A 26875-nucleotide genomic window follows, 5' to 3' on the forward strand; every position below is an offset into this window, starting at 1 on the left:
ACCAGCCTCACCGACACCTCTGGAGAAACTGAAACATCATGTGGGCCCTGCTGAGTTGGTCAGAGCGGCTATAGAGGCCACAGGAGCTTGCCAAAGCCGAGCTGGCAAATGGAGCGCCAATGGAGACTCCCAGAGGCCCGCCAGAAGCCGACAAGCCACCCAGAGGCCCAATAAAGACTGACTTGAATTCATTAACAATAAATATTACATCTTCCAAATAATATTTTATTAATGTAATAAGTTTCAAATTCACTATATTTATGGTGCTCTTATTAACTAATTGTTTTTATCTGTGTTTTTAAAGAATTGCTTATTAAAATACTTTATAATAATCTTAACCTGCATAAGAAAATATCGCTAAGCACTCATATAATAAAGTGTTGCTTTTCACAGGTTTTTGGGGGCTGGAAGCAAGATTTGTTAAGGCATTTGTCAGCTTGGGGACTCAAATCAGTAAACTTTCTGTTCAGCGCTCAAACCATTAGGCATTCTGCCATTGTACCAATACTCCTGGTATGTACAGACAGCACACTGGGGCTAATTGAGTGTATGTCAGTGAATGAATGAAGTGCACAACTGTGGAAGCACGGCCACACTTTGGAATTTCCCCTTGTACAGCCCTGTTTCCAAAAAAGCTGGGAAGTTGAGTAAAATGGAAACATAAACAGAATGCAAATGTATGCATTTAAACCCTATATTCAACAGAAAATAGTACAAAGACAATGTATCAAATGCTGAAACATATTTCTTTTATTGTGCCCACTTGAATTTGACCCCTGAAACACGTTTAAAAAAAGCTGGGACAGAGGCTACAAAAGACTGGAAATGTTATGTAATACAGAAAAAGAACCTGGTGGAACACCTCACAACTAATTGACTAATTAATTGGCAAGAGGCCAGTAACATGATTGGGTATAAAAAGAACATCCCGGAGAGGATAAGTCTGTCAGAAGTGAGGATTGGGAGGGGTTCACCACTCTGTGAAAGACTATGCAGGCAAATAGTGCCACAATTTAAGAATAATGTTTCTCAATGTAAAATTGCATAGGGTTTGGGGATCTCATAATCTACAGTACAAAATATAATTAAAAGATTCAGAGAATCCAGACAAAATATCTGTATGCATGGGACAAGGCCAAAAAACAATACTGGATGGCTATGATCTTTGGACCCACTACATGATTTTGTCGCATGGGCTCAGGAATACTTCCAAAAACCATTGGCTATGAACACAGTACGTCACTGCATCCACAAATGCAAGTTAAAATTCTACCATGCAAAGAAGAAAACCAGATATAAAGATCCAAAAATGCTGCCCCCTTCTCTGGGCCCAAGCTCATTTAAGATGGACTGAGGCAAAGTGGAAAACTGTCCTGTGGTCTGACAAATCAAAACCTGAAATTATTTTTGTGAATCTTGGACACCATGTTCTCTGGACTAAAGAAGAGAGGGACCATCCAGCTTGTTATCAGCGCATAGCGCAAAAGCCATCATCCATGATGGTATGGGGGTGCATTAGTGCACATGGCATGGGTGACTTGCACTTCTGTGAAGGCACCATTATTGCTGAACAATATATACAGGTTTTGGAGCAACATATGCTGCCATTCAGCCAACGTCTTTTTCAGGGAAGGCCTTGCTTATTTCAGCAAGACAATGCCAAACCACATTCTGCACATATTACAACAGCATGGCTTTGTAGTAAAAGAGTCCAGGTGCTAAACTGACCTCCCTGCAGTCCAGACTTGTCACCCATTGAAAACATTTGGTGCATTATGAAATGAAAAATATGACAAAGGAGACCCTGAACTGTTGAGCAGCTGCAATCCGTTACCAACCAAGAATAGGAAAATATTTCACTTTCAAAACTACAGCAAATGGTCTCCTCAGTTCCCAGAGCAGAGAAGATGCAACACAGTAATACACATGCCCCTGTCCCAACTTTTTGGAAACGTGTTACTGGCATCAAATTCAAAATATTAATATTTTCCCAAAAAACAATGACAGTTCTCAGTTTCAACATTTGAAATGTTGTCTTTGTACTATTTTCAATTAAATATAGGGATTAAAAGATTTGCACATTGTTGCATTCTCTTTTTATTTGCATTTTATGCAGTGTCCCAACTTTTTAAGAAATAGGGTGGTACATACTACAGCACTCGTTTAACTCCCAACTGTAAGATGAGATTCCAGAGTTTGAGCTTACTGAGTTTGGAAAAGTAAAGAAAAAAAATACATAAAAATGGCTACGTTTCTCATAATGATACTTAGTCAGACCTGTCTGCAAATCACATAGGGTACAAAACATTGTGTGTATGTGTGTTTGTTTGCACTCACTGGTGGATGGCCTGTAAGAACTTCCTTTGGTGTTTGCGCACTCTGGAGTGGTCGATCTTCTTCTGCAGTTTGGTATGTTTGTAGATGAGCCAAGTCTCCCTCAGAACATTGGCTGCCGCATTCTTTATCTGCATAGAGAGAACACACACACGCACACATGCACACACACAGTTTGCAACTGGTAGCCCCTGGCAACTGAGCCAGGCAACAGATCTACCAGGCCTCAACCCTGACCCCATCTCTCGTTCTTGCCCTCCAACCACACAGACAATGCCTCCCTTCCCTCGCTCCTCTGTTTTTCTTTTCTGCTACTAAGGCAAACAGTTCCTTCTTCCTCAGTTCCCCGCCACACACGCTTACATACAGTAACCAACACAGGGACCACTACAGACAAGAACCTTCCATCTTCAGGCAGTGGTGTCACAGCCTCTGCCATGTCAAATCACAACCCCACGTTGCCATTCAACACATCAAGCTTGATTCATTGAACCCGATGTGTTAGTGCTGAGGTAGAACCAAACCTGCCCATTCTGTTGTTCCCCAGCACCAGGGTTGAATAATAATTACAAATAATTAGGAACCCCTGTTGTGTTGGGGAGCATGGATCAATCAGGGATATGGATCAATCAGCTCAGTTTGTGAGATGGTAAGTATAGTCTGGTGTGGTCCTGCCTGATTAAAACCAAACCCTGCTTCCACAACCCCAGCGCTCTGGAGGTCCAGCCCTTTTCTAAACTGTAGGTACATTATGTATATTGTGTAATCTGCATGGTTCAGTGGGTAGCTCTGTGCAATCACAACATAAGGGCCTAAAATCCCCCCACCCCCTCCTTTAAATGACAATAAAAGGCAGAAAAAAAGGACAGAACATCTCTGAAGATATAAACTGAATGAGGGACTTCAAAGAGAGGCTGAGCTGTGAACAAATAACAATTACACCCCCGTCTGAGGAGCACAAAGCACCTGTACAGCACTGCTAATCAGCACCGGCCTACTGCTGTCCGGGGACTGCACCCTCATACACGCCCCTCCCGTGTCTCCTCCCCCGGCGAAGGGTGGGGGGATGCCGTGCACGCGGCTGTTGGTCAGTCAACATGAACTGACCCCCCCCCCCCCCCCTCGTGTGTAACTGCTGCTTAATCAGTTAAGCCAAGCCTACCCATGCAGAGCTGTTAGGTGCCGTTGTGTGTTACCGCCATTGTGATGTGCCAGTGCCACGTAGCAGCGCTGGTGAAACACACAACAGAGTCAGTTGTGGCTCAGCGAAACCAACGGAAAGCCTGGACCCAGTGCTCCCTTTACCTTCCTCCCTGAACACCGTGAGGTTCCTCCGAGTGGCTCGGCCCAGCGGTGCCCATCATCGTTCAGAGAGATGAGTTGGTTCCTTAGCACATTGTTTTCACTCAAGGTTACCTGCCTGTTCGTAACTGTCGAAAAGACGTGTGAGTCTCATGAAATAGTCAGATACTCGGTTATGGATAGAAGGGGATTTGAAAAAGCCATGAAAGAAAACTATTAAACTGGGGCTGGCTGACAGGGCTGGCTGACAGGGCTGGCTGCTTGATGAACGGCGTTGGCCTGGACGATTAGGACAGTGACATCAGGAGATGGTAATGCTTAAACTGAAGAAGTGGACCCTAAAACGGACGCTAAAATGCCTATAATCATAAAATGTGCTCTTGCAACACTTTGGATTGCAGCCAACTGGGAAACCGAGTTGAAGCTACCTTTTAAACTTAACTGTCAGACTACAAGTGGAGCTTTTTCATTGCTCATTCTAATTTGAGCTGAGTCAGTGTTTATTTCACAGGCTTACAGACGCCTCATGATTTCTGTCAAGCACTGTTTCTGCCACCAGAGGCTATAGGCCAAGTGGACGCACTCAAACAGACGGGCAGCGGGTCCCTCTCCTTGTCCAGGAGGTCCTGTGATGCTCAGATGATAGAACAGGACGCTTGCAATGCCTGGGTGTTTTTTTCAATTCCCACAGAGTTCCAGGATGAAAAAAGTATTATAATGTACACACTCCCTACTGTAAAGCTTTCCAGATGATATAATTTTTTTTTTATTACTTTAAAACAAAGAAGGAAATAATTGACCTGGCTCGCTCCATGCTACTATGAAACAGAGTGCATCTAACACAACTTCAGGGAAAACATATTCTGGATTTTTACCACCGGGTTTGGAATCTTCTATTCACGGTTCCCTTCATATACGAGTTGATGTAAGTAAGTATTGAAAGAAAAGGCACACTGCCATCAGTATTTCTCAATGGGAGATCAGATTGCCCAAATGGGAAGGGATGCTTGTGGGCACCAGTGGCCTCGACCCCACCTTTCATTTAGATATGTTGATCTGATTTGGCCCCACATCCCACATGGTGCACTTGTCATGGCTTCTCATGGCTTCACTGTAAATAAACAACAATGTGGTTTGCAGGTATTATTCGCCTTTTGTGGGGAAATCTGTGGCAGTTGAAGTGTCACCACGAATCAGTTCCCCCCAGGCACAAAGATAGCCCTGGCACCAGCGAATGGGGGACTGGAACTAAGGACTTGTCAGCGAGGGGCTCGCGTCTAAATGTCATTGATACTATTCATTTTACAAGGGTGCCTCCTATGAGGATTACTATTACTAATTGGAGGAGGTTCAAGACTGCATCAAGGCAAAACAGTACTCTTCAGACATTCTGTTGTTCTTATATTTATGAGCAGGGGCACTCATTCTCCACTTTGAAGGTGTGTACGACCGCTATTTCAGCCTTTCATGTGTGACATGATGGTGCCACTCCAGGGACTCATCCCTCAGCAATGCCTTTTCCAACTGAATGTGTGTCTGTCCGCCGCAAGAAACCCTATGATTGCCTGTAAAATATTTCGATGGGGTCACTTAGAAATGTCCTTGTTTTTTCAACAAAAGCATTAATGGGCCTCTGTTTGCATATGTAGATATTCCATTGAAAATCAGCCGTTTCCAGTTGCAATAGTCATTTATGACATTAACAATGTATACGCTGTATTTCCGATAAATGTTATGTTGTTTTAATAATAAAACTACGTAAAATAATGAATGTACATTTCTAAGTGAACCCAAACTTTTTAATGGTTGTGTACATTTTATACAGTAATACTGATCTGAACACAAGTCACAGAAAAACTTGATTGGGCAAAAGTGACTTAATGACCAAACCTATTCTATTAAAACCTTGTAGTCAACTTTGACTGTTTTATTGCTCAGATGTCAAGGTTCACTTAGCTGGGAGAGGAGAGGTTGAATAGATTGGACACAAGTCATTATAGGAGTTGTAGAACTTTTGTGTTCCTTTGGGTAGGCAGCCAAGACCACCTGGTTTGGTATCTGCTAGACTGGTTCGGGGAACGACTTTACATTTCCATAGGTGTAGAACCAAATGACTGAATGTACTGTTTACATATTTGGTACAGTGGGGAGAACAAGTATTTGATTCACTGCTGATTTTTCAGGTTTTCCCACTTACAAAGCTAGAGGTCTATTATTATTATCATAGGTACTCTTCAACTGTGAGTGACGGAATCTAAAAAAAAAATCCATAAAATCATATTGTATGATATTTAAGTAATTAATTTGCATTTTATTGCATGACATAAGTATTTGATACATCAGAAAAGCAGAACTTAATATTTGGTACAGAAACCTTTGTTTGCAATTACAGAGATCATATGTTTCATGTAGTTCTTGACCAGTTTTGCACACACTGCAGAAGGAATTTTGGCCCACTCCTCCATACAGACCTTCTCCAGATCCTTCAGGTTTTCGGGGCTGTCGCTGGGCAATACGGACTTTCAGCTCCCTCCAAAGATTTTCTTTTGGGTTCAGGTCTGGAGACTGGCTAGGCCACTCCAGGACCTTGAGATGCTTCTTACAGAGCCACTCCTGAGTTGCCCTGGCTGTGTGTTTCGGGTTGTTATCATGCTGGAAGACCCAGCCACGACCCATCTTCAATGCTCTTACTGAGGGAAGGAGGTTGTTGGCCAAGATCTCGTGATACATGGCCCCATCCATCCTCCCCTCAATACGGTGCAATCGTCCTGTCCCCTTTGCAGAAAAGCATCCCCAAAGAATGATGTTTCCACCTCCATGCTTCACGGTTGGGATGGTGTTCTTGGGGTTGTACTCATCCTTCTTCTTCCTCCAAACATGGCGAGTAGAGTTTAGACCAGAAAAGCTCTATTTTTGGCTCATCAGACCACATGACCTTCTCCCATTCCTCCTCTGGATCATCCAGATGGTCATTGGCAAACTTCAGACTGGCCTGGACATGCGCTGGCTTGAGCAGGGAGACCTTGCGTGCGCTGCAGGATTTTAATCCATGACGGCGCAGTGTGTTACTAATGGTTTTCTTTGAGACTGTGGTCCCAGCTCTCTTCAGGTCATTGACCAGGTCCTGCCATGTAGTTCTGGGCTGATCCCTCACCTTCCTCATGATCATTGATGCCCCATGAGGTGAGATCTTGCATGGAGCCCCAGACCGATGGAGATGGACCGTCATCTTGAACTTCTTCCATTTTTTAAATAATTGCGCCAACAGTTGTTGCCTTCTCACCAAGCTGCTTGCCTATTGTCCTGTAGCCCATCCCAGCCTTGTGCAGGTCTACAATTTTATCCCTGATGTCCTTACACAGCTCTCTGGTCTTGGCTATTGTGGAGAGGTTGGAGTCTGTTGGATTGAGTGTGTGGACAGGTTTCTTTTATACAGGTAACAAGTTCAAACAGGTGCAGTTAATACAGGTAATGAGTGGAGAACAGGAGGGCTTCTTAAAGAAAAACTAACAGGTCTGTGAGAGCTGAAATTCTTACTGGTTGGTAGGTGATCAAATACTTATGTCATGCATTAAAATGCCAATTAATTATTTAAAAATCATACAATGTGATTTTCTGGATTTTTGTTTTAGATTCCGTCTCTCACAGTTGAAGTGTACCTATGATAAAAATGACAGACCTTTACATGCTTTTTAAGTAGGAAAACCTGCAAAATCGGCAGTGTATCAAATACTTGTTCTCCCCACTGTACATCATATGTATGGCACCTCGCCGTCTGTGTGCAATGAGGATCCGTTCTGGATCAGAGAATTAGGGTTGAGTCATTATTTATAGCACCTAAAAGGCTGGGGGTTTCAGTGGGCTCTACGGTTCAATGGCCTTGTCGCGGCCTGATTGTATAACATGTTCAGTAATTGCTCCTGCAATAGGGCAAAACCCAGAGTAGTTGCACCTTCCTCCCTGTGTTACAGTCATAACTCAACATTCTTATTCGGTCAGTCATTCAGCACTACACAGAACTGAATGACCGACTAAAAAGGCACCGATATGGCCTCCTATCTGGGCGGCCATGTTGGTGCCATATGGCTTTCTACCTGGGCGGCCATGTTGGTGCCATATGACCTTCTGTATGGGCGGCCATGTTGGTGCCATATGGTTATCATGGCTTGACCACATACCTGTAGTCAACCCTGTCCCCATTCAGGCTCCTTCCAAACACAACAAACAGCTCACTATGACGAGCATGCTGACGCACTATGAGTGACCAAGGTGGTGGTTCCAGTGCCTCATATGAATAGTGCGTGTTCACCCAATAGTTAGCGGTTTGATTCCCACACGGGGCACATTCAGTAAAATACCTAACAATTTTGTTGTCTTATCAACAGCTGTCTTGGTAGTTAACAGAGAGTGGAACAAATTGCTGAAAATCTTGGGGGAACTGATCTGGCCTGTATTCTTTACAGGACACTCTACAGGGTAGACAATGTGGACTGCAGACATGACATCGATGCATCCCTCCTCCTTGGTGAGTAGTGGAATGGCCCTCAGGCTACCATGGCAATTACTCAATATATACATTTTCACAGTCTAGAGCCAAAATCCAATCAATACTGCATAACAGTCCAACATCTGGCCACTAATCGGATAAACTGTGTGGCTCCACTTAGTGCAGGATAACAGGACACAATGAAGCATCAGGTCAAGGTGAGGAGTACTAGAAGGCTGAGGCAGAACCTAAAGTATATAGTAATATTCACTGGATTGAAATCAATGTGTTGTGATTTTGGACTATTGTCAGAAACAATGGTGATGATTGATGTGTTTGTTTGTCGATTTCATTAGCTACCATTCCATTTTCAGAAAACTTCTGACACCCAACCTTTTTAACGAGTATTTAAATTAACTGTGCCCCCCCCCCCCCCACCCACACACACATACACACACTGTTACCTTTTTCACCTTCTAACACTAACTTTGCTGACATCTACTTCATTAAGTAAGGAGTACTTACTGCAATTGAGTTGTCTGGCTGTCCAATCTAGCTATATTTATCTAATGCTCTAACTGTAAGTTGCTCTGAAATAGAGCTAAATTACTAAAATATGAACGTAAAATGCACCAGCTAAGAGTACAAGGTTATCTAGCTATATGATTACTGCATATTCAAATGGAAAAATTTTGATTACTGTGTAATTAATGTCTAAGGTTTGTGTGTGATTAGTAATGAGGAAGAAGCACTCCAAAAGTGTTTTCTGGAAACCACATGATGTCAACAAACGGCCTAATTACTCTGGCAATGACCTCCCACCTCCGCAACTCTAAAGTACTTCACTGGCTTCCATTTTAACAGGTCACATTTCACTAAAGTTGACCAAATTAGATGTAAGAAAGGCCCTCAAACTAGCCAGCTACATAAGAAGAAAGGTCTCTCTCTCTCACGCACAATGTCTTTCAGGGCCATGATTTAATTATTCAGAGTGCTGAGTGGTTGGGCTGATGTGTAGCCATATGTCTCATATGTATGTGTGACTCGGCGTCTAAACACGGTGAATGAATGCGACAATATTTATTCCTCCCTTCCGAGGGGGTAAATAGGTGGTTCCTACCCAGAACATTGAGGATGTTCTCTGAACAGAAAAAGTAACCGTCCTGTATATAGGTCGTTTTCAGTAACGCCGTTCCTTCCCCAGCTTGGGGGCAAGTCCAGCCAGTGTATTACAGTGAAAACCAAACTACTTTACCTGACAAGTATGTGGTTTAAGGCTTTTTCACCCATGGTGGGCTTTGTCAAGTAGAATGTATGGGCTCTTGCCCATGGGTAATGTTAACTGTAGCTTGCAAAATACAATTGCCAGACAGGAATGTATAGAAAGTTGACAAAACATTATGGCAAGTTATGTACTCTTTTTACCTCTAACCCACAGGTAATTATATTATTATGAATAATAGTATTTTCTGAAGCTAATATCATACCCCTTTTAACATTGATTTCAAAAGTTTTTAATGATGATTAATGGACCTCGCCAAATTGGCGAACAAATGACAGATTGCTTACATTTTGCAAGTTATCAACTGCTAGCTGTAGATAACTAGTTTCTATTGATCTACCTCTTAATACGGGTTGACTTGATTGCCAGATATGCCTATATGATGACAGAAACATGTCAGACAGACATATATACTCAAAATATAGGCTGGCCTACGTCAAGCTGGTACCAAAAGCCTATGATTAAATAAGCCAAATGACACGAGGCAGGCTGTTGGCTCAGCTAACATTCTGGAAATATAAGCCACCTTCAGGAAATTGCTAAATAATCTTAGTTAATTACTGTGATCATAAAAAGCATACAATTACTCTCTGTATAACTATGCTAATGGGTTTTGCATTGATTGTTAAATGAATGACAATGAATCTGTGTTCTTCAAGGGGTCATAATATTACAACCAAATACATTTTAGATTCAGATTAGATTCTCATTTATTTGACAATCCAACAGCATGCAGTTGTCAATGATCTGGAAGTGTCTTTGTCCCCCTTATGGCAAATTGGATGATGGCACCTTATTGTCCTGTATTAGTTAAAACAACCATATCAAGGGTTCTACCTTCATCACTTAATTGCATTTTTACCACGGTTATTAACATTCGACAGAAGCCACAGTCATAATGATGGACAAACATAATAAGCAAGCTCAAATTCAGTGGACTTCCATCAATCCCTTTTGAAGGTGATAAGAACTTTCAAGGCATTCAGACTAAATATGGCAACAATAAATACTTTGATTATCCTTGGTTGTGAAAATGCTTGGTCTAGAGTTTAAATTGAGTGTCTCTAAAAATAGTTACTTGAAAGTTCAAAATGTTACACATTTTGTAAACGCCAGCTGCCACTCTGGTTCTCATCATGCTGCTCACTCAACCAGGAAATGTAAACCGTAAACCTTACCCACCAGGGTGAATGCATTTTCTGGAGTGGCAACTATATTCACTTACTAACCCCACAAACCAGATTATTCTAGCCAGGTACACCTCCTTCTACAGGACCCCTGGGCTATTGGTAAAGCACTGATGTGTGTGTTAGGAAGTACGCCCAAGCAGCGCTTGACTTGCGATAAAATAAGTGCAGGAACTGAAAAATCTTAAATTACACTAGGTTCATCAAAATGTATGTGTTAATAAGGCTTGTTCCATTAAAGTAGCCTATCCTCAATGTCCCAGATGGCTCTTTTGCCTTAAAAAGGGACCGGTACCATGTTTGCCTAAAATTAGAAGTGCCGGTACGCCGTTCTGGACTGTTCCGGCCCAAGTCATGCACTATGAGAGTCAATTGAAGAGCCTAAAACTTCCTAAGGAGACAGAGTGACTCTGCTGTGCTACAGGATGTTCTGAGTCTTCTCTTCCAAGAGAGGAATTTAAAGTTGAGACATTCTCTCCCTTCATTGTGTCAATACTTCATCTGAAATGACTGATCACCTTTATCTGGTCTGCTGTCCACCACCCTGCAAGATATTCACTGTCGTATTGTATTAACAGATTTGATACAGGGAGCTATTTCTGAAACTTTTGCCTTTTCCCTGCATGAAACATTTTGAAGGACCAGGGCAGAAAGGGATGGAGGGAGAGATTGAGAGGGAGAGAGGGCAAGAGAGGGGCCCATTAGCAAGGGTAAGTGGGTGAGAGATACAGATGGGGAGGTAAAAGGGGGAGAGAAAGGGGATCTAAAGAATGAGAGAATAAAAGAGGGTGTAAGGCAAAATAATAAATGCCCCCCTGCCCAGTGCCTTATAAACTGGCAGCACCAGTCTCTGAGCTTGGAGGACCAATGTCACAACATTGGAGGGACACTGTCACAACGTTGGAGGAACACTGTCACAACATTGGAGGGACACTGTCACAACGTTGGAGGAACACTGTCACAACATTGGAGGAACACTGTCACAACATTGGAGGGACACTGTTACAACGTTGGAGGAACAATGTCACAACATTGGTGGGACACTGTCAAAATGTTAGAGGAACACTGTCACTATGTTGGAGAAACACTGTCACTACATTTGAAGGAACAATGTCACAGCGTTGGAGGAACACTATCACAATGTTGGTGGAACACTGTCACAATGTTGGAGGAACAATGTCACAGCGTTGGAAGTACCCTGTCACAACATTGGAGGGACACTATCACAATGTTGGAGGAACACTGTCACAATGTTGGAGGAACACTATAACAATGTTGGAGGAACACTGTCACAACATTGGAGGGTGACGTATGCATGAATGTGTCAGTAAGAGGTTGAGCTGCTTTCCAGTCATATTTGCTTTTAACTCTCAAAAACCCTTACACAGACTCTACTGTTAACCGTAAAGCTGTGCCTGTGAACCATATCAGTGGTCACAGACACCGTCACACACACATACACACACACACGCACACGCACACACAAGCACAAGCACATACCCTCTTGGTGAGTTGAGTGTCCATCATGAAGTTGTGAACGTGTTTCTCTGCCTTAGTCAACTCCAGCTTCCTTGCTACCACGGCAACCACCAGAGCTGTACAGCCCGCACCCTTAGAGAGACAGAGAGAGGTAGTCAACACATTCTGCCAACAGTGGTTATCAACTGCACAGAGTGAAAGAAGAGGGGTGACACATGTAGACAACAGGGAGGACATGAGAGTCAAGTCATCTTAAACCGGAGGGAGAAAGATCTAGAGTGAAACAAAGAGAATGGCTGAAAAGTAGAGGCCATCCCAAAATGAAGTATTCCCAGAAATGTCCATACATCCAGAATGAGCCAAAGGAAAGCATCAATATGCAAGATTCAATCCCAAACCAGGAAGAAGGATTGGCACACAATAATTAATTTTATAATAATAACTTAATTAGATGGTGCCAGACTTAATTAGATGGTGCCAGTCTTAATTAGATGGTGCCAGTCATAGTAAGACAGCTCGAATCGCTTCCATTTCATTGGGATTGAGTTCTATAGATTGCTCCTAATTCATGCAGCATGAGATTCCAAACAACAGATGGAATGTGTAATACTATGGACCCAGAACAGTGTAATAACACTGAAAACATCTGACACTGGGTGAGAACCTGGGCTTATGGCTGACAGACCGCCCTGGGAGAGAGACAGAAGTGGACAGGCTGAGGGGAAAGTCAAAATCCTGATCTATACGGTAGAGATGAAGCAAACAGGTTTCTGAAGGAGGAGCCAGGAAGGAGAAGAGAAGAAAAGGGTGACTGGGTGACTGAGGAAGAGGGGAAACAGAGAGAGATATGGGGAGAGAGGGGGGGGAACTGAACGGATATGTGCCAGTGGAATAGAGGAAGACGATCAAGAGAGAAGGGGGGTATTAATGAGGTCACATAACTTCAGATAAGAAATGAATTAGGGTTATTAAAAGATCTCCTCTCCTGCTTCGCCTCCCCTTGTCTCCTCTAATCTCTCCCGACTCCCCTCCCCTGCCTCCCTTTTTTTGGCACCCCTGCCCTGCCTCCCCTGTCTGTCTGTCTGTCTGTCTGTCTGTCTGTGGGTATAACACATTTATAAACCTGTTGCAAATGGACAACCTAGACTGTACTGATACTCTTCAAGAAACAAGATACATTTGCTGAAAATATCTTTGGCCAGGGCATCTAAAATTAAAAAGTACAAAAAGCCACAGACCACATCTCTTCTGTCCACAAATTCTATTTGTAAACTATGAATAAAATATGCTAAAAGCCTCTCAGCATTTTTATGTGTGTGTGTGTGTGCACGCTTGTGCATTTTTATGTGTGTGTGTGTGTGCACGCTTGTGCATTTGTATGTGTGTCCGTGTGTCCGTGTATAACACTGTTAATAAACTAAATATCCACCACACACAGGGAATCCCCCATCTGTCGGTTGACAAGCACTTTCACACCTCGACTTCTGTCTCTCTCCATCTTTGGGTAAAATTAACTCATGTTTGTAATAAATCTGTGTCAGGACACCCTCGGACCCAACACAGCAACGGCCAAGCGAACATGAGAAAAGGAAAAGCCTTCAGAGTGACATGTTTTCCTCATCTCATTTGGCATACATTAGCAAACACTGGCGTTCTACCCCCCCCCCCCCCCCCCACACACACACACAGACAGCCACCTGGCAACCCCCACCTAGCCTCAGGGCAGTGGTATATTCCAACACGGTTGGCCTTCTCTGTTGTCATAGAAACGATGGGGAGAATTCCACCTAGAAAGTCATTACAATCACTCTCAGCTAGGCAGAAATCACATCCTGGACTCTACCTCTGTATCTCTCTCGTTCACTTCTTTCTTGCAACCTCTTTACCCTTCTATCTCACTTTTGCTCCCTGTCTCACAATCCCTGTCTCCCTGTCTCTCTCCCTGCCCCTCTCTCTTACTGTCTCTCTCTGTCTTTAAACTCCTTTCTTCCTCTTTTCTTCCAGGTCCTCTCACTCTCCTCCCATCTTATTCCTTCACTCTGTTCCTCAGAGAGGAACAACATCTCACTCTCTACCATTCTCTGTGCATCCCATTCTCTCTGTCAACAAAATGAAACCACTCAAAGACAGAGTGCAGTATGTCTTTATGTGTGTGTGTGTGTATGTCTATTTATGTGTGTACTTTCACGCTTCATGCACTTGCACATTTTATGTGTGTGTGTGTGTGTGTGTGTGCGCACTGTGTTTGTGTGTAAATGTATATGAGTGATGTGTGGGAGTCATTAAGTGTATTAAGTGCATGTCAAGCTTTCTGCATTGTGGTGTGTGTAGGATGCAGTCTGTATCCACGGATATGGGAGTATCTGTATCCACCCCCTGTGTGTGTGTGTGTGAGACTTTGTAAGTGAAGGTGTGGGTGTATATAAGAGTGTGCAGGAGCAGACACTGTGACACAGATACAGAGACAGGGGTAGTGGTAGAGAAATGAAATTAGAGAAAGAGAAAATGAATGAATGGTGAGATCGAGGAAACGTGTAGAAAAAATAAAATAAAAATGAAGAAAGAATGGAAGGAGGTAGGGAGGGGGGAATGTAGGGAGGGGGGAAGGTAGGGAGGGAAGGAGGTAGGGAGGTGAGGAAGTAGGGAAGGAAGGAGGTAAGGAGGGAAGTAGGGAAGTAGGGAAGGAGGTAGGAATAGAAGGAGGGGAGGAGTTAGTGAGGGAAAGAGGTGGGGAGGGAAGGAAGGAGCAAGGAAGGGACATAGGGAAGGAGGCAGTGAGGGAAGGATGTAAGGAGGGAAGGACGTGGGGAATGCTGGGACCTTCATTATGCAGTGGAGGACAGTGACATAGATACACAGATGCCAGACTAACACGGAGGGATAAACAGATCATATAATGACATAATGCTCCCAAAACATCACAATGGTCCCTAATCAGGTCCTAATGACAGAGAGAGGAGAACAGTGACACACACACACACACACACACGGTCATACCATAATGCCAGTCAGTAGACAGACTCCCTTCCCACAGTATGTATGAGGAACCATGTCACCATAGCCAATAGACAGGAAGGTTATAGATATGAGCCACATCGCCCCCAGGAAGTTACTGGTCACATCCTGAGCATCATGATACCTGGGGGAAGACATACAGAGACACAGAGAGAGAGACATAGACAGAGAGAGAGATACATAGATACAGAGAGAGAGAGAGAGAGAGATACAGAGAGTGAGATACAAAGAAAGAGAAAGAGACACACAGATGTAGAGAGGAATGCATTTGAAAGACACCTTATGAATCATCCCAATGACCAATGTTTGAAAGCAGGGATACGATCAATGTGGTCACTATTTAAGGAATGTATGATTAAAACATGTGCCTTCAAAAGCAGCACATACTTTGTTACTCAAAGTACAGTAAGTGAAGCTTTTCTGAAAATGAAAAAGCAGACTGCAGTTCATATTGATCCTTGTCAACAGTTCATGTAGAGCCCAAAAGAATAAACGACAGTATCATCTGCATACAGGTTTAGATATGTTTAATATAAATAGAGACAAATGTCCCCATGAGTTTGTGGGCATTTTAGACTCTGTTGTATAGTTAAGTCAGAAACACGAGTACCTCTCACACACTCGTACAGTCCAGGCAGCTATGATCCACAGTGAAATGCTGAACACGAGGAGGACAGTGCCAGGACAGATTGTCATCAGAGTCTTCATCACAAACCTTGTATTAAAGTGCACCTGCAATACACAAACACACACATTTACAAACACACACACACACACACACAAACACTGCATGTTAAATTAATATTCAAAACACACCTCAACCGAAAAGTGCAGCCTTCCAAAAAATAAAAGGGGTTCTACCTCCGTTTGCTATCTCTATTTCAACACGTAACTTACGTCCGCTGTCCAGCACTGACCAGATGACAGTTAAATTCCAGGTTTTACAATGTCAGGTGATATTGTCAGTAATAAATTACAGGTCATAATTAACTCTCCATTCAGTAGCTAAACACTCGAAGGGTTAAAGGCTGATAAATGAGGGTTTATATTAATCCATGCTTTATTCATTCAGTAGAACATGAAGAGATCCACATACATCTGTCACGGCAAGGCTTGTGGGACATCACAACCACACTCACTATCCAACGCATTACACATCCAGTACTCTCTCACGTACTCACTAACTCACTCTCTGTCGACATCTTTTTCCTGCTCCTCAAGCTAAAGTTACCCGCTAGGTGCATTGTGCATCATTATAATTGAATCTGTGTCATTAAGGTGTATCAAGGTAGTTTGCTGGAGAAACAGCTTTTGCTAGCTGACAGGAGATGCTTCTCTGCAGAAATCCTGTCACCATCTCATGATCCTGGGGTGTTGGAATGCATACCCACAGGCAGTTCAAGCTTGGGAGTCCAGCCTTAACGCTCATTCACTAATCTGACTAACCAACATTATCCAAAGTATTTGTATATAAATAATGAACATTGAAATGTTCATAGCATTGTAAGGCATTTCTCTAATTCATGTTTTTATACAAAATAATTCACATCAAAATAACATTCAGTTGTTTGCTATATCTCTGAATCTCAGTTGTGTTGTAATATTCCATCAATAATGCCACATAACTTGACATCAGGTATCTAACACCCTCTATCTCTCCATAATCTCTCAGCATCACTGTCACTCTAATGCTTGGTTTGAGTCCCTTTGTAGTGTACTACTTTTCAACCAGAGTAGCGTACTACACAGCAAACAGGGCGCCATTTAATACATGTAAGACCCACTCTTTGGTCTTATATTTCTTGCTGCTATGTCTGTTGTCATTGTCCTTAGTTAGCTTGACCTCAGCATCATGTTAGCGTTTAGAGGAAATTACTAGGAAAATGAGGTGAGGCACAAAAAGGGAGATGAGGGGATGGACAGTGTGAAAAAGAACTCAGCAGGAGTGGCTTATGAGTTAGAGACAGAAGGAAGATAACCTGTAAACAGCAAACCCTCACCCTCAAGCCCCGCCCCTCCTCACTCTCTCACACAAACACATGCACACACACACACACACACACACACCCCCAGCCACAACACTCGCCTTATTAAGAGCCCCTATACTCCGTGAGGAGGCGTCAGTGAACAGTTTGCTATGTAGCAGCATGACGCGGGCTATGAGGTAGAGGCGCAGGAACATGGGGACACTCAGCACCATGTCCAGGTCTGCCTCAGCCTGGGACGGGGCATATGAGAATGCCAGGCGCGCCCGCCACTGGAACTTAAAGTCCCCGGGCACCGGGTGAACCGCCGACACCAGCAGCTCCAACGATATCAGCAACACTCGCTCCAATGTCATGGCGATGCGCCAGTCGTCCGCTCCGTTGTCGATGACGAAAAGCTAGGAGAAGTGGAGAAAGGAAGAGCAAGACAAAAAAAAAAGAAAGGGGACAGAGACAAGGTAGAATTTAGGGAGTAAGGCAATTTATCATTTTGATATTGCAGCTTTCAAAGCAACTTGAGGCAACTAACAGAGTTTCAAAGAGGCTGAAGAGTCGGTACCCAAAAAGTGCCAAATGATTCAAAGGAAAATACGGCAGCAAATGCCAAAAATCATGGTCACATTACATGGACAGTTGTTGTTGTTTTTTGTTTATGTTGTTTGCTTTTTAATTGCCATGGCTACTGTTGATAATGTCACAGGGGTGGTTGTTATGTTAGTAGGGCTCCTCCTCTTCAGACACAGACAGAGAGAGACAGAGGATGACTGAGGAGGAAGAAGAGAGATTGTCAGACAGACACAGCAAGTGAAAGGAGAGGAAGATCCCAGTTTTAACTAAGAGCTTGAACAGATACTGGTAGGCAGAATATCTTACTGTGGCAAATGAGTCATCTGAAGAGCTTTTTTATCCCACACACTTTGTCCCATCAAACTCACCTAACACTCTGAGAGGGTCAAATAACGATACCAACACAGTACTTGAGGACCAACCTCCAACAATACAGGACCAACCACAACTCACCTAGAGAAGCTTCAACAGTACAGGACCAACCACAACTCACCTAGAGAAGCTTCAACAGTACAGGACCAACCACAACTCACCTAGAGAAGCTTCAACAGTACCGGTCTAACCACAACTCACCTAGAAGAGCTCCAACACTACAGGACCCACCACAACTCACCTAGACAAGCTCCAACACTATAGGACCAACCAGAACTTATCTAGAGTGGTTCCAACAGAAAGGACCAACCACAACTCACCTAGAGGAGCTCCAACAGTACAGGACCAAACACAACTCACCTAGAGGAGCACCAAAAGTACAGGACCAACCACAACTCACCTAGAGGAGCTCCAACAGTACAGGACCAACCACAACTCACCTAGAGGAGTACCAAAGGTACAGGACCAACCACAACTCACCTAGAGGAGCTCCAACACAACAGGACCAACCAGAACTTATCTAGAGTGGTTCCAACAGTACATGACCAACCAGAACCTATCTAGAGTGGTTCCAACAGTACATGACCAACCAGAACCTATCTAGAGTGGTTCCAACAGTACAGGACCAACCAGAACTTATCTAGAGTGGTTCCAACAGTACAGTACCAATCAGAACTTATCTAGAGTGGTTCCAACTGTACAGTACCAATCAGAATTTATCTAGAGTGGTTCCAACAGTACATGACCAACCAGAACCTATCTAGAGTAGTTTCAACATTACATGACCAACCAGAACCTATCTAGAGTGGTTCCAACAGTACAGTACCAATCAGAACTTATCTAGAGTGGTTCCAACAGTACAGTACCAATCAGAACTTATCTAGAGTGGTTCCAACAGTACAGGACCAACCACATTTCCCCTAGAGGGGCTCCAACTCACCAAGAGGGGCTCCAACAGTGCAGGACTAAATCACTGCCATGATGTATGCAGAGAACGACAAGGTGTTGTCCAGGGTCATGCCTAGCTAATTTGCACTCAGAGAGGGAGATGTCATCCCATTTTTCATAAAACTAATCTTGAATTAATTTAGCAGCAGGTAAGGGAGAATTATTATCCTGGGATATTGGAATATCATGAGGAAACAGTGTTTGAACCACAGGGTGCACCTGGTCCTGTAAAATGGCCTCATATTCCTTGGCTGTTATACGACCATGCAGAACAATCTTCAGACCCAATGAAAGTAGCATAAGTATGTATTATTCCAAAAAATAATAACATTTCGGTAACACTTTACTTAAAAGGGTGTGCATAAGAGTGACATGACACTGTCATGATACTGTCATAACCATGACATGACACATGAAGGAATCATTTTGAATGTTTATGAATGTTGTCATTAGGTGTCATTCAGTTAATTATGTCATTTTTTATGCAAGGTTGACATTGTTTGGGATGACTTTGTTATGACAACTTGACATAAACTGAGACAAAATATCCTGTCAATATCTTTGTTATGACAACTTGACATTAACTAAGGCAACATAACCTGTCAGTGTCTTTTTTTATGACAACATGAACCAAGTGACCAAGTGAACATAACCTGTCATAAACATGGGCCTAATTATCAAACTTGAAGAAACTACCCAGTATTCTGTCTGCTATAAAAGGAACTTTGCTGATCCTGAGACTGGTGCTCATACTCGGCATATTGAGCATGAATGGCAGAAATAAAATATGGAAATGTATTTTTAACATAAAGGTAATCGCACTCCTGAGTCACTGAAGATTCACCTCAAAATGATAGTGGCACCACTGGTTAGCCATACACCATTATAATGGTATCTTGGGCAGACTTTTCCATGATGTGAAAAAACAAGTCAAGTTAATATCAAAGTTTTTTGCAGGAACATAAATTGTACTGTAATTTTGTTAATGTTGATGCAGGACATTGATTCATGTAACTAGTGGTTTGCATGAAGAATAGGCTAAGTAACATACATTATTCAAGAGATAATATCCATAAACCAATTTGTTAATATGTTTACAGTGCGGTCAGGTAGACTGGTTACTTGCGTCTTCAAATAGGTGTGATGCATACAAAATATATGGTCGCATTTGAGGTTGATATAGAACACTTTTATATCGAAGGACACTTACTACGGTTGGCCTATTGGGGGCTGTTTGACGTGGTCGTGTTGCGTTGGGACTGTTAACGATCCAAAATGAATGAAGAAGCTGCACATTCTAAACTCAAATGCATATAATAGAAAATGAATAAGACCAACATTTCGACAGACACGCTGTCTTCATCAGGGTGTCTGTCGAAACGTTGGTCTTATGATATTTTTTTTATATGCATTTGAGTTTAGAGTGTGCGGCTTTTTCATTCATTTTGTTTCCATTTCGTACCCTTTAGCCAGCACCTCATCAACTAAGGTGTTCGTTTCTTCTACCTTTATACTGTTAACGAACCAAACACCTGCGCGTTCTTGTAACTCTTCAAGGAAAAGCCATGTCTTTCTTATAATTTATCCTGTTTTCTAGGTCGGTAAAGTACAAAAGTACATTGGACATTTAGATACAGTTTGATAACTTGCCTGTTGAAGTGTATGTAGAGGGTTTGAAAAGCGTGGTAATGTTATAACTATGACAGAGTCCCATGTCTAGGTAAAATGCCATGACGGTGGTGCATTCCTTTGAAAAAAACGAATTTGTTACAGTAAAACAACACACCTGACAATATCTCTAGGATTAAAATAATGTAATTTTGTAACTGTATTGTTTACGAACTTTGCAATCGTTGCATTGTAAGGGTTAGCGATTAGCTAGTTCCTTGTCGTTAGCGGGCTTCGGTTGGTTATTAGCTGGCTCCAGTTAGCTGAATGCTAACTCCAGTCAAGTGTTTGTCAGTTCCGGGTAGCACTTTGCTAACTTGCCCAGCCATGTTCTGTTTGTGTTAACATTAAGGTAATTCGTTAAGCTATGACTATCTAGCCTACTTTATAAATAAGGTTTTCAATGTGATTATATTACGAATAGTTTATATTACTTAGGATATTGTTCAGGCAAAGAACTAGGTACTGTACATGAATGGATGTCCTGTATCAACCTTAAAATTACAGTACAAACTGTATATTCTTGCCATAAAAACATGAGCTTATGTCCTGTGTCAACATGAACAAATGACACTACACTCTGTTATTTAATGCATTTGTAAACCATTAATAAAGTAAGGGTTAATATTGTTAACCGTTTGTTCAAGTCTTGTTCATTATTGTTCATTAGTGTTCATTCAAGGTAACTACTGCATTTGTTAATGGTTGTTGATGTACACCTTTTGAAAAGTGTTACCAAAGTTGGATTGTTGAAAGTATATATATATATTTTTAGGAAACAATAAAGAAAATGTCTTGCTGTTAAGGTATTTAAAAGCATTTGACAGATCTTTATGAAAGTATTATTTCAATTCCAAATTGAACCACTACTTTAGGTCAAGAAAAATATTCATGACACTGTTATGAAGGCATTTGACAGTGTTATAACACATCATGACATCTTTATGACCTAAGTCCAAATTGTACCACTGTAGTTCAAGGTCAAGGAAAATATTCATGACACAATTATAATGGTCTCATGACAACCAATCTCAAAACCAACCACATATGACAGTTGTATTTAATGCTAACACATAAAGCTAAATAGTTAATTCAAGTTTGATAATCAGACCACAGGAAAATGTTTCTCTTCACCTCAGTCTATCTTAAAACCCTCACGAGTCACCAATCACGCCGGCGTGATCAAATCAAATGACCGGTTTAAGATGTCGAAGCATAAAAAAGGAAGTCACATTGAGCACTGCTGTCCACTTCTGTCGAAAGTGCTGGCTTGAGACTCCATTCTAGTTTTAGTTTCATGTTGATAGACCAAGTAAAAACGGAGATAGGACCATTTAAATTTGATATAAAAATCTTATTTATGCGTAAAATAATGCAAGATGGGATGGGACAGGCATTGCATTTATTTTAATGTATTCATAATTTTTGTCATAAAACAAAACGGATAAAAATCAGAAACGCATCTGTTTTAATACAGTGCCATCTGAATGCCCGAAGATCTCGGCCATCCAGTATTGGTTTGTCCCTTGCATACAGAGATTTCTCTGAATGTTTTGTATGAGAGCCCCAAACTCTTTGGAATTTTATGTTGAGAAACGTTATTCTTCAATTGCTGCCCTACTTGCCCATCCAGTCCTATCATTGCATTCTGTTTTGATTCACATTTTACACAGCGTCCCCACCTTTTTTGGAAATGGAGTTGTAAAGGTACAGTCGATCAGTGGGAAAAAGTTAAGAGGCCTGTTATTTGGAGGCTGATCATGGCAGTTTCTACGGATCTGAATTAGACAGCAAAGTGGAACTGTCTTACTATAAAATATAACAAACAAAATAAGAAAATAAGAAACTGAAACAAACAGGGTTGTTCTTACATAAGAAGTCAAAAGATGAGTTGAGGTGGAGCATGAGAAAGAGATATTAATTTCTAATGTCAACAAAACATCACAAAATATAAATAAACAAATCACAAACTACAGAGAACATTTTACATAGTAAAACACATTCCAGTGTGTAGGGAATAATTTGGGTAAATGCTATCTACATTTTCAGATAAAGTGTAGCTTGCTACCTGGCTGTATGCTTTGTATGTGTCTAACTATTGAATATTAGTCAATGGAGCAGAACGTTTTGAATTGCTGATGTTATATGGGGAAATGCTATCTACAGTCAGATGTCAAATTATGTGCTATTTTAATTCATTGAAAGTTAACCAATCTGAGACTGGGACACTTCTTAAGAACGGAGGAAATTCATGGAGCATAATACAGGGAAATACTGCAGGAGAACCTACTTCAATCTTCAAAAAAACGAAGCTAGGGAAAAACTGAAAGACCTTTCAGCAAGACAGTGATCCCAATCACAGGGCCAAAGCAACATTGGAGAGGCTCCAGAAAGATTTATGTCCTACAGTGGCCCAGTCAAAGTCCTGATCTCAGTCCCATTCAGAATCTGTGGCACTATTTGAAAATCCCATTCCTCGAGTGTTGTCCAAGCAACCTTAACAACCAATGCTGGTTGAGTGCAAAGATTGTACACATCCCAAAATATTGAACATTTTTAATGGAGCGAAGGGTGGCTTCGCCAAATGTTCAGGTGTGGGGGTTGAACACTCATGCAAGCAACACGTTTCGTTTCTTCTTTCAAATATTTCACAGCATAAAACCAATGTCAACTTACAATAACCGATTTTGTGTTTCAGTGTTTTTAAATAAAATATCCAACTGATGATCACATGAGACAACTGGTCAGTGGTCTCAATGCATTCACAAGGTACTGTACATAAACAGAGAGGAAGAGAAAGAGTTCAGTAGTGTTTGTGTGTCTTTTTCTGCTCTAGTCATCTTGTTCTGGTGAGGCAGCTACAGCCTTTTGTACTCAGCCAACCAGGCCTGGGCTATGACACTCCCTGCTGTAGTAGGAGAACGACATTCAGTGCAATTACAGTCACCAGGAACAGTCGATCATTGATGGACTGAAAGCTGAAATCCAAATTCACCATCCAGACTAGATTTCATGCAGCGCATCATTGTAGCAACCCATGTAAAGGACCCATTCATCATGCCATTGGTGTGTGTCGCAATGAGTCTGCCTGCAGTGTGTGTGTGTGTGTGGTGGGGGAGACATTGTGCAGTAATCCATCGTAGGTGTGTGTATCATAGGTCAAATCATTTGTGAATGCTGCCTGTCAGTGTGTGTTTGTATGTGTGTGTAAGTGAGAGAGGGGAAGAGAAAAAGAGTGTTTTGCAGATGCTTCCTCGTCATGGTGACTGTTGCCAGGGCGACAACATCAAAGACCAGCCACGCTTAATTAGGGTCCCCAGTGAGCAGGCAAGAGAGAGTCACAGTGGTGTAGAGGGACACATGGGTGTAGAGGGAGACAGAGGTGTAGAGAGACAGGGGTGTAGAGGGAGACAGGGGTGTAGAGAGACAGGGGTGTAGAGGGAGACAGGGGTGTAGAGGGAGACAGAGGTGTAGAGAGACAGAGGTGTAGAGGGAGACAGGGGGATAGAGGGAGAATGGAGTGTAGAGGGAGACAGGGGGGTAGAGGGAGACAGGGGTGTAGAGGGAGAATGGAGTGTAGAGGGAGACAGGGGGGTAGAGGGAGACAGGGGTGTAGAGGGAGAATGGAGTGTAGAGGGAGACAGGGGGGTAGAGGGAGAATGGAGTGTAGAGGGAGACAGGGGGGTAGAGGGAGACAGGGGTGTAGAGGGAGACAGGGGTGTAGAGGGAGACAGGGGTGTAGAGGGAGAATGGAGTGTAGAGGGAGACAGGGGTGTAGAGGGAGACAGTGGTGTAGAGGGAGACAGGGGTGTAGAGGGAGACAGGGGGGTAGAGGGAGACAGGGGTGTAGAGGGAGACAGGGGTGTAGAGGGAGAATGGAGTGTAGAGGGAGACAGGGGTGTAGAGGGAGACAGTGGTGTAGAGGGAGACAGGGGTGTAGAGGGAGAATGGAGTGTAGAGGGAGACAGGGGTGTTGAGGGAGACAGAGGTGTAGAAGGACACAGGGGTTAGTACACCTGTTGAGGTGTGTATAGGTTTGTGTTTCTGAGTGTATCCGTGTCTTAAAATCTGTAGGCTTTTTCATTTTGTCAGAGGAGCCCATCACTGCTCTGTCACACACACACCTCATTCATACTTACAGAACATCTCCTGGATCGTTGATCGTCATTCATTGTGCTGTATCCTCCAGTTTCTGTGTTATAATCCCTCACTTCCCTCTGTTTCTACCCTCCTCTCTCTCTCTCTTACACTCTTTCAACTCTTCCTCACTTCTCTCTTTTTCTGAATGACATCCAAACAAATTAAAACAGTAGTGACTTGCAAAATAGGAGGAAATGACCATCCCACCTCCCTCCCCCTTTAGCTACCTCCCAGACACCTCCATGTACTCCCACCATCCTCCCCCCTCCCCCCAGACACCTCCACACAATCCTTCCATCCTCCTCTCTTCCCTTCTGATGCTGTCGGTCTTTTCCTGGCTGAATTGCCACAAGGGGAAGCTAAATAATTAAATTCCATTAGGAAGGTAATCTGTCAATGGGAATGACTGAGTACCACCAGGCTGACAACCCAGAACAGTAAAAGAGAGAGAGAGGAGGGAGGGATGGATGGGGAGGAGGAGAATGACGAAGAGGGGGAAACGGAAGAGGGAAGGAAGGAGGTGACTGAGTTCATCTGATGAAACACAATAAAACAGTAGAGCGAGTCAGGGAGGAGGTAAACAGGAAGGAGGGAGAAGGGAGAGAGGAGGTAAACAGGAAGTGAGAGAGGAGGTAAACAGCAAGGAGGACGTGAGAGGAGGTGAACAGTAAGAAGGGAGAAAGGGAGAGAAGAGGTAAACAGGAAGGAGGAAGTGAGAGAGGAGGTAAACAGGAAGGAGGAAGTGAGAGAGGAGGTAAACAGGAAGGAGGAAGTGAGAGAGGAGGTAAACAGGAAGGAGGGGGTAGAGAGAGAGTAGGCAAATGGGAAGTATGGAGGGTGTCACTGAGTTAATAACTGGTTAAACACCACAAAACAGGATGACAGAAGGAGGGAAACAGGAAAGAAGGAGGAAAGGAGAAAGGAAGGTGGGAAACAGGAAGGAGAGAGTGACGGAAGGAGTGGCACTGTTCAAACCCCAGATAGGGAAAAAGAACTAGGCTGGTGTGAGATGGGAGAGGTGTGGAAAAAGGACAGATGAAAAGGGGAGCAGTGGGACAGTGTGATAAAAGCCCAATGTAAGTGAAGCTTTTCACAGGTGAAGGTGGAATTTGACAGGGGACAGCCTAGTGCAGTGGTTCTCAAACGCTTTCACTGCCTTACATCATTGTAAGTTGAACGGTAATGTCTTGCAATGCTACTCACTCCTGTTACTTTTGTGTATAAGGTCTGCAGGAGTAAAACTGCTGATGCATCATCTTAGTTTAAACCTGAGTAGAGGAGATGTGTGCATGTGTGCCGAGTGGTTTCTACTATTATAACTTTGAAGAGTAATTCCCTTTTCAGAGGTATACTTGGACTTTTGGCGCCTCGGAAGCGCTTTGGTTACGGCATGGTTGTATATTTGTAAGGGCACACTACAGCTTTTCGAATGCCAACACAAAACCTTCTCTAAAGAACTACCACTGTACCGACATGTCCTTAGTGTGTAAAGAAACGCAGGTCTAAATCGGGAATAACATCCATCACTAGGCGCAGCCTACCAGACTGCTGCCTGTGTGCAGACCAGTCCCACTTACATAAGTATTTCACTCTTTATTTATACCAATGTCTTAATATTTAATAGAAATAAAATTTATATTGCTTCCATAATAAACATATTACAATAAAAACAACATGTAGCAATCCGTATCATTTTTAGTTATCAATAAACTAGTGCAAATCTTTGTAAGTTAGTGGTGGCCAATTTCTAATTTTCCAGTACTTACATTGGGTGCAGAGCTTGACATTAGCACCCGCCCACCAGTGTTGCCAACTCCTCATTAAGGAAAGTCGCTATTGGCTGTCCTAAAAGTCGCTAGAAGTCGCTAAATGACGTCATCGCCTAATTTGCATAATTTCCCATTAGCATCATGAATGGATTTTATTTTTATTTTTTACATACAAAACTCTCGTTGGGGAAAAGAATATACATGCGTATTTACAAACGTTGTCCATGTACAAGAAATAATCACCTGAGCAAAAAACTAAGAACAAATCAAAAAAGGGGGCGCTATTTAAGTCAAAATCAAAAGAAATCAACAAAGAACATTTACATTTTACATTATGGGCA

The 26875-nt window shown here is 42.6% G+C and overlaps 1 protein-coding gene across 1 annotated transcript in view; it reads right to left on the reverse strand.

Annotated features, from left to right (window-relative positions):
* Positions 1-26875, reverse strand: part of kcnn3 (potassium intermediate/small conductance calcium-activated channel, subfamily N, member 3) — a 62992-nt gene that overhangs the window by 6414 nt on the left and 29703 nt on the right. Inside the window, 5 exon segments of the mRNA XM_013139275.4 lie at positions 2338-2465; positions 12092-12202; positions 15068-15209; positions 15696-15817; positions 17172-17468. Of these exon segments, the coding sequence (XP_012994729.1) occupies positions 2338-2465; positions 12092-12202; positions 15068-15209; positions 15696-15817; positions 17172-17468 (800 nt within the window).

Source organism: Esox lucius, chromosome 20 (genome assembly GCF_011004845.1).
Source record: "Esox lucius isolate fEsoLuc1 chromosome 20, fEsoLuc1.pri, whole genome shotgun sequence".
Taxonomy (NCBI): domain Eukaryota; kingdom Metazoa; phylum Chordata; class Actinopteri; order Esociformes; family Esocidae; genus Esox; species Esox lucius.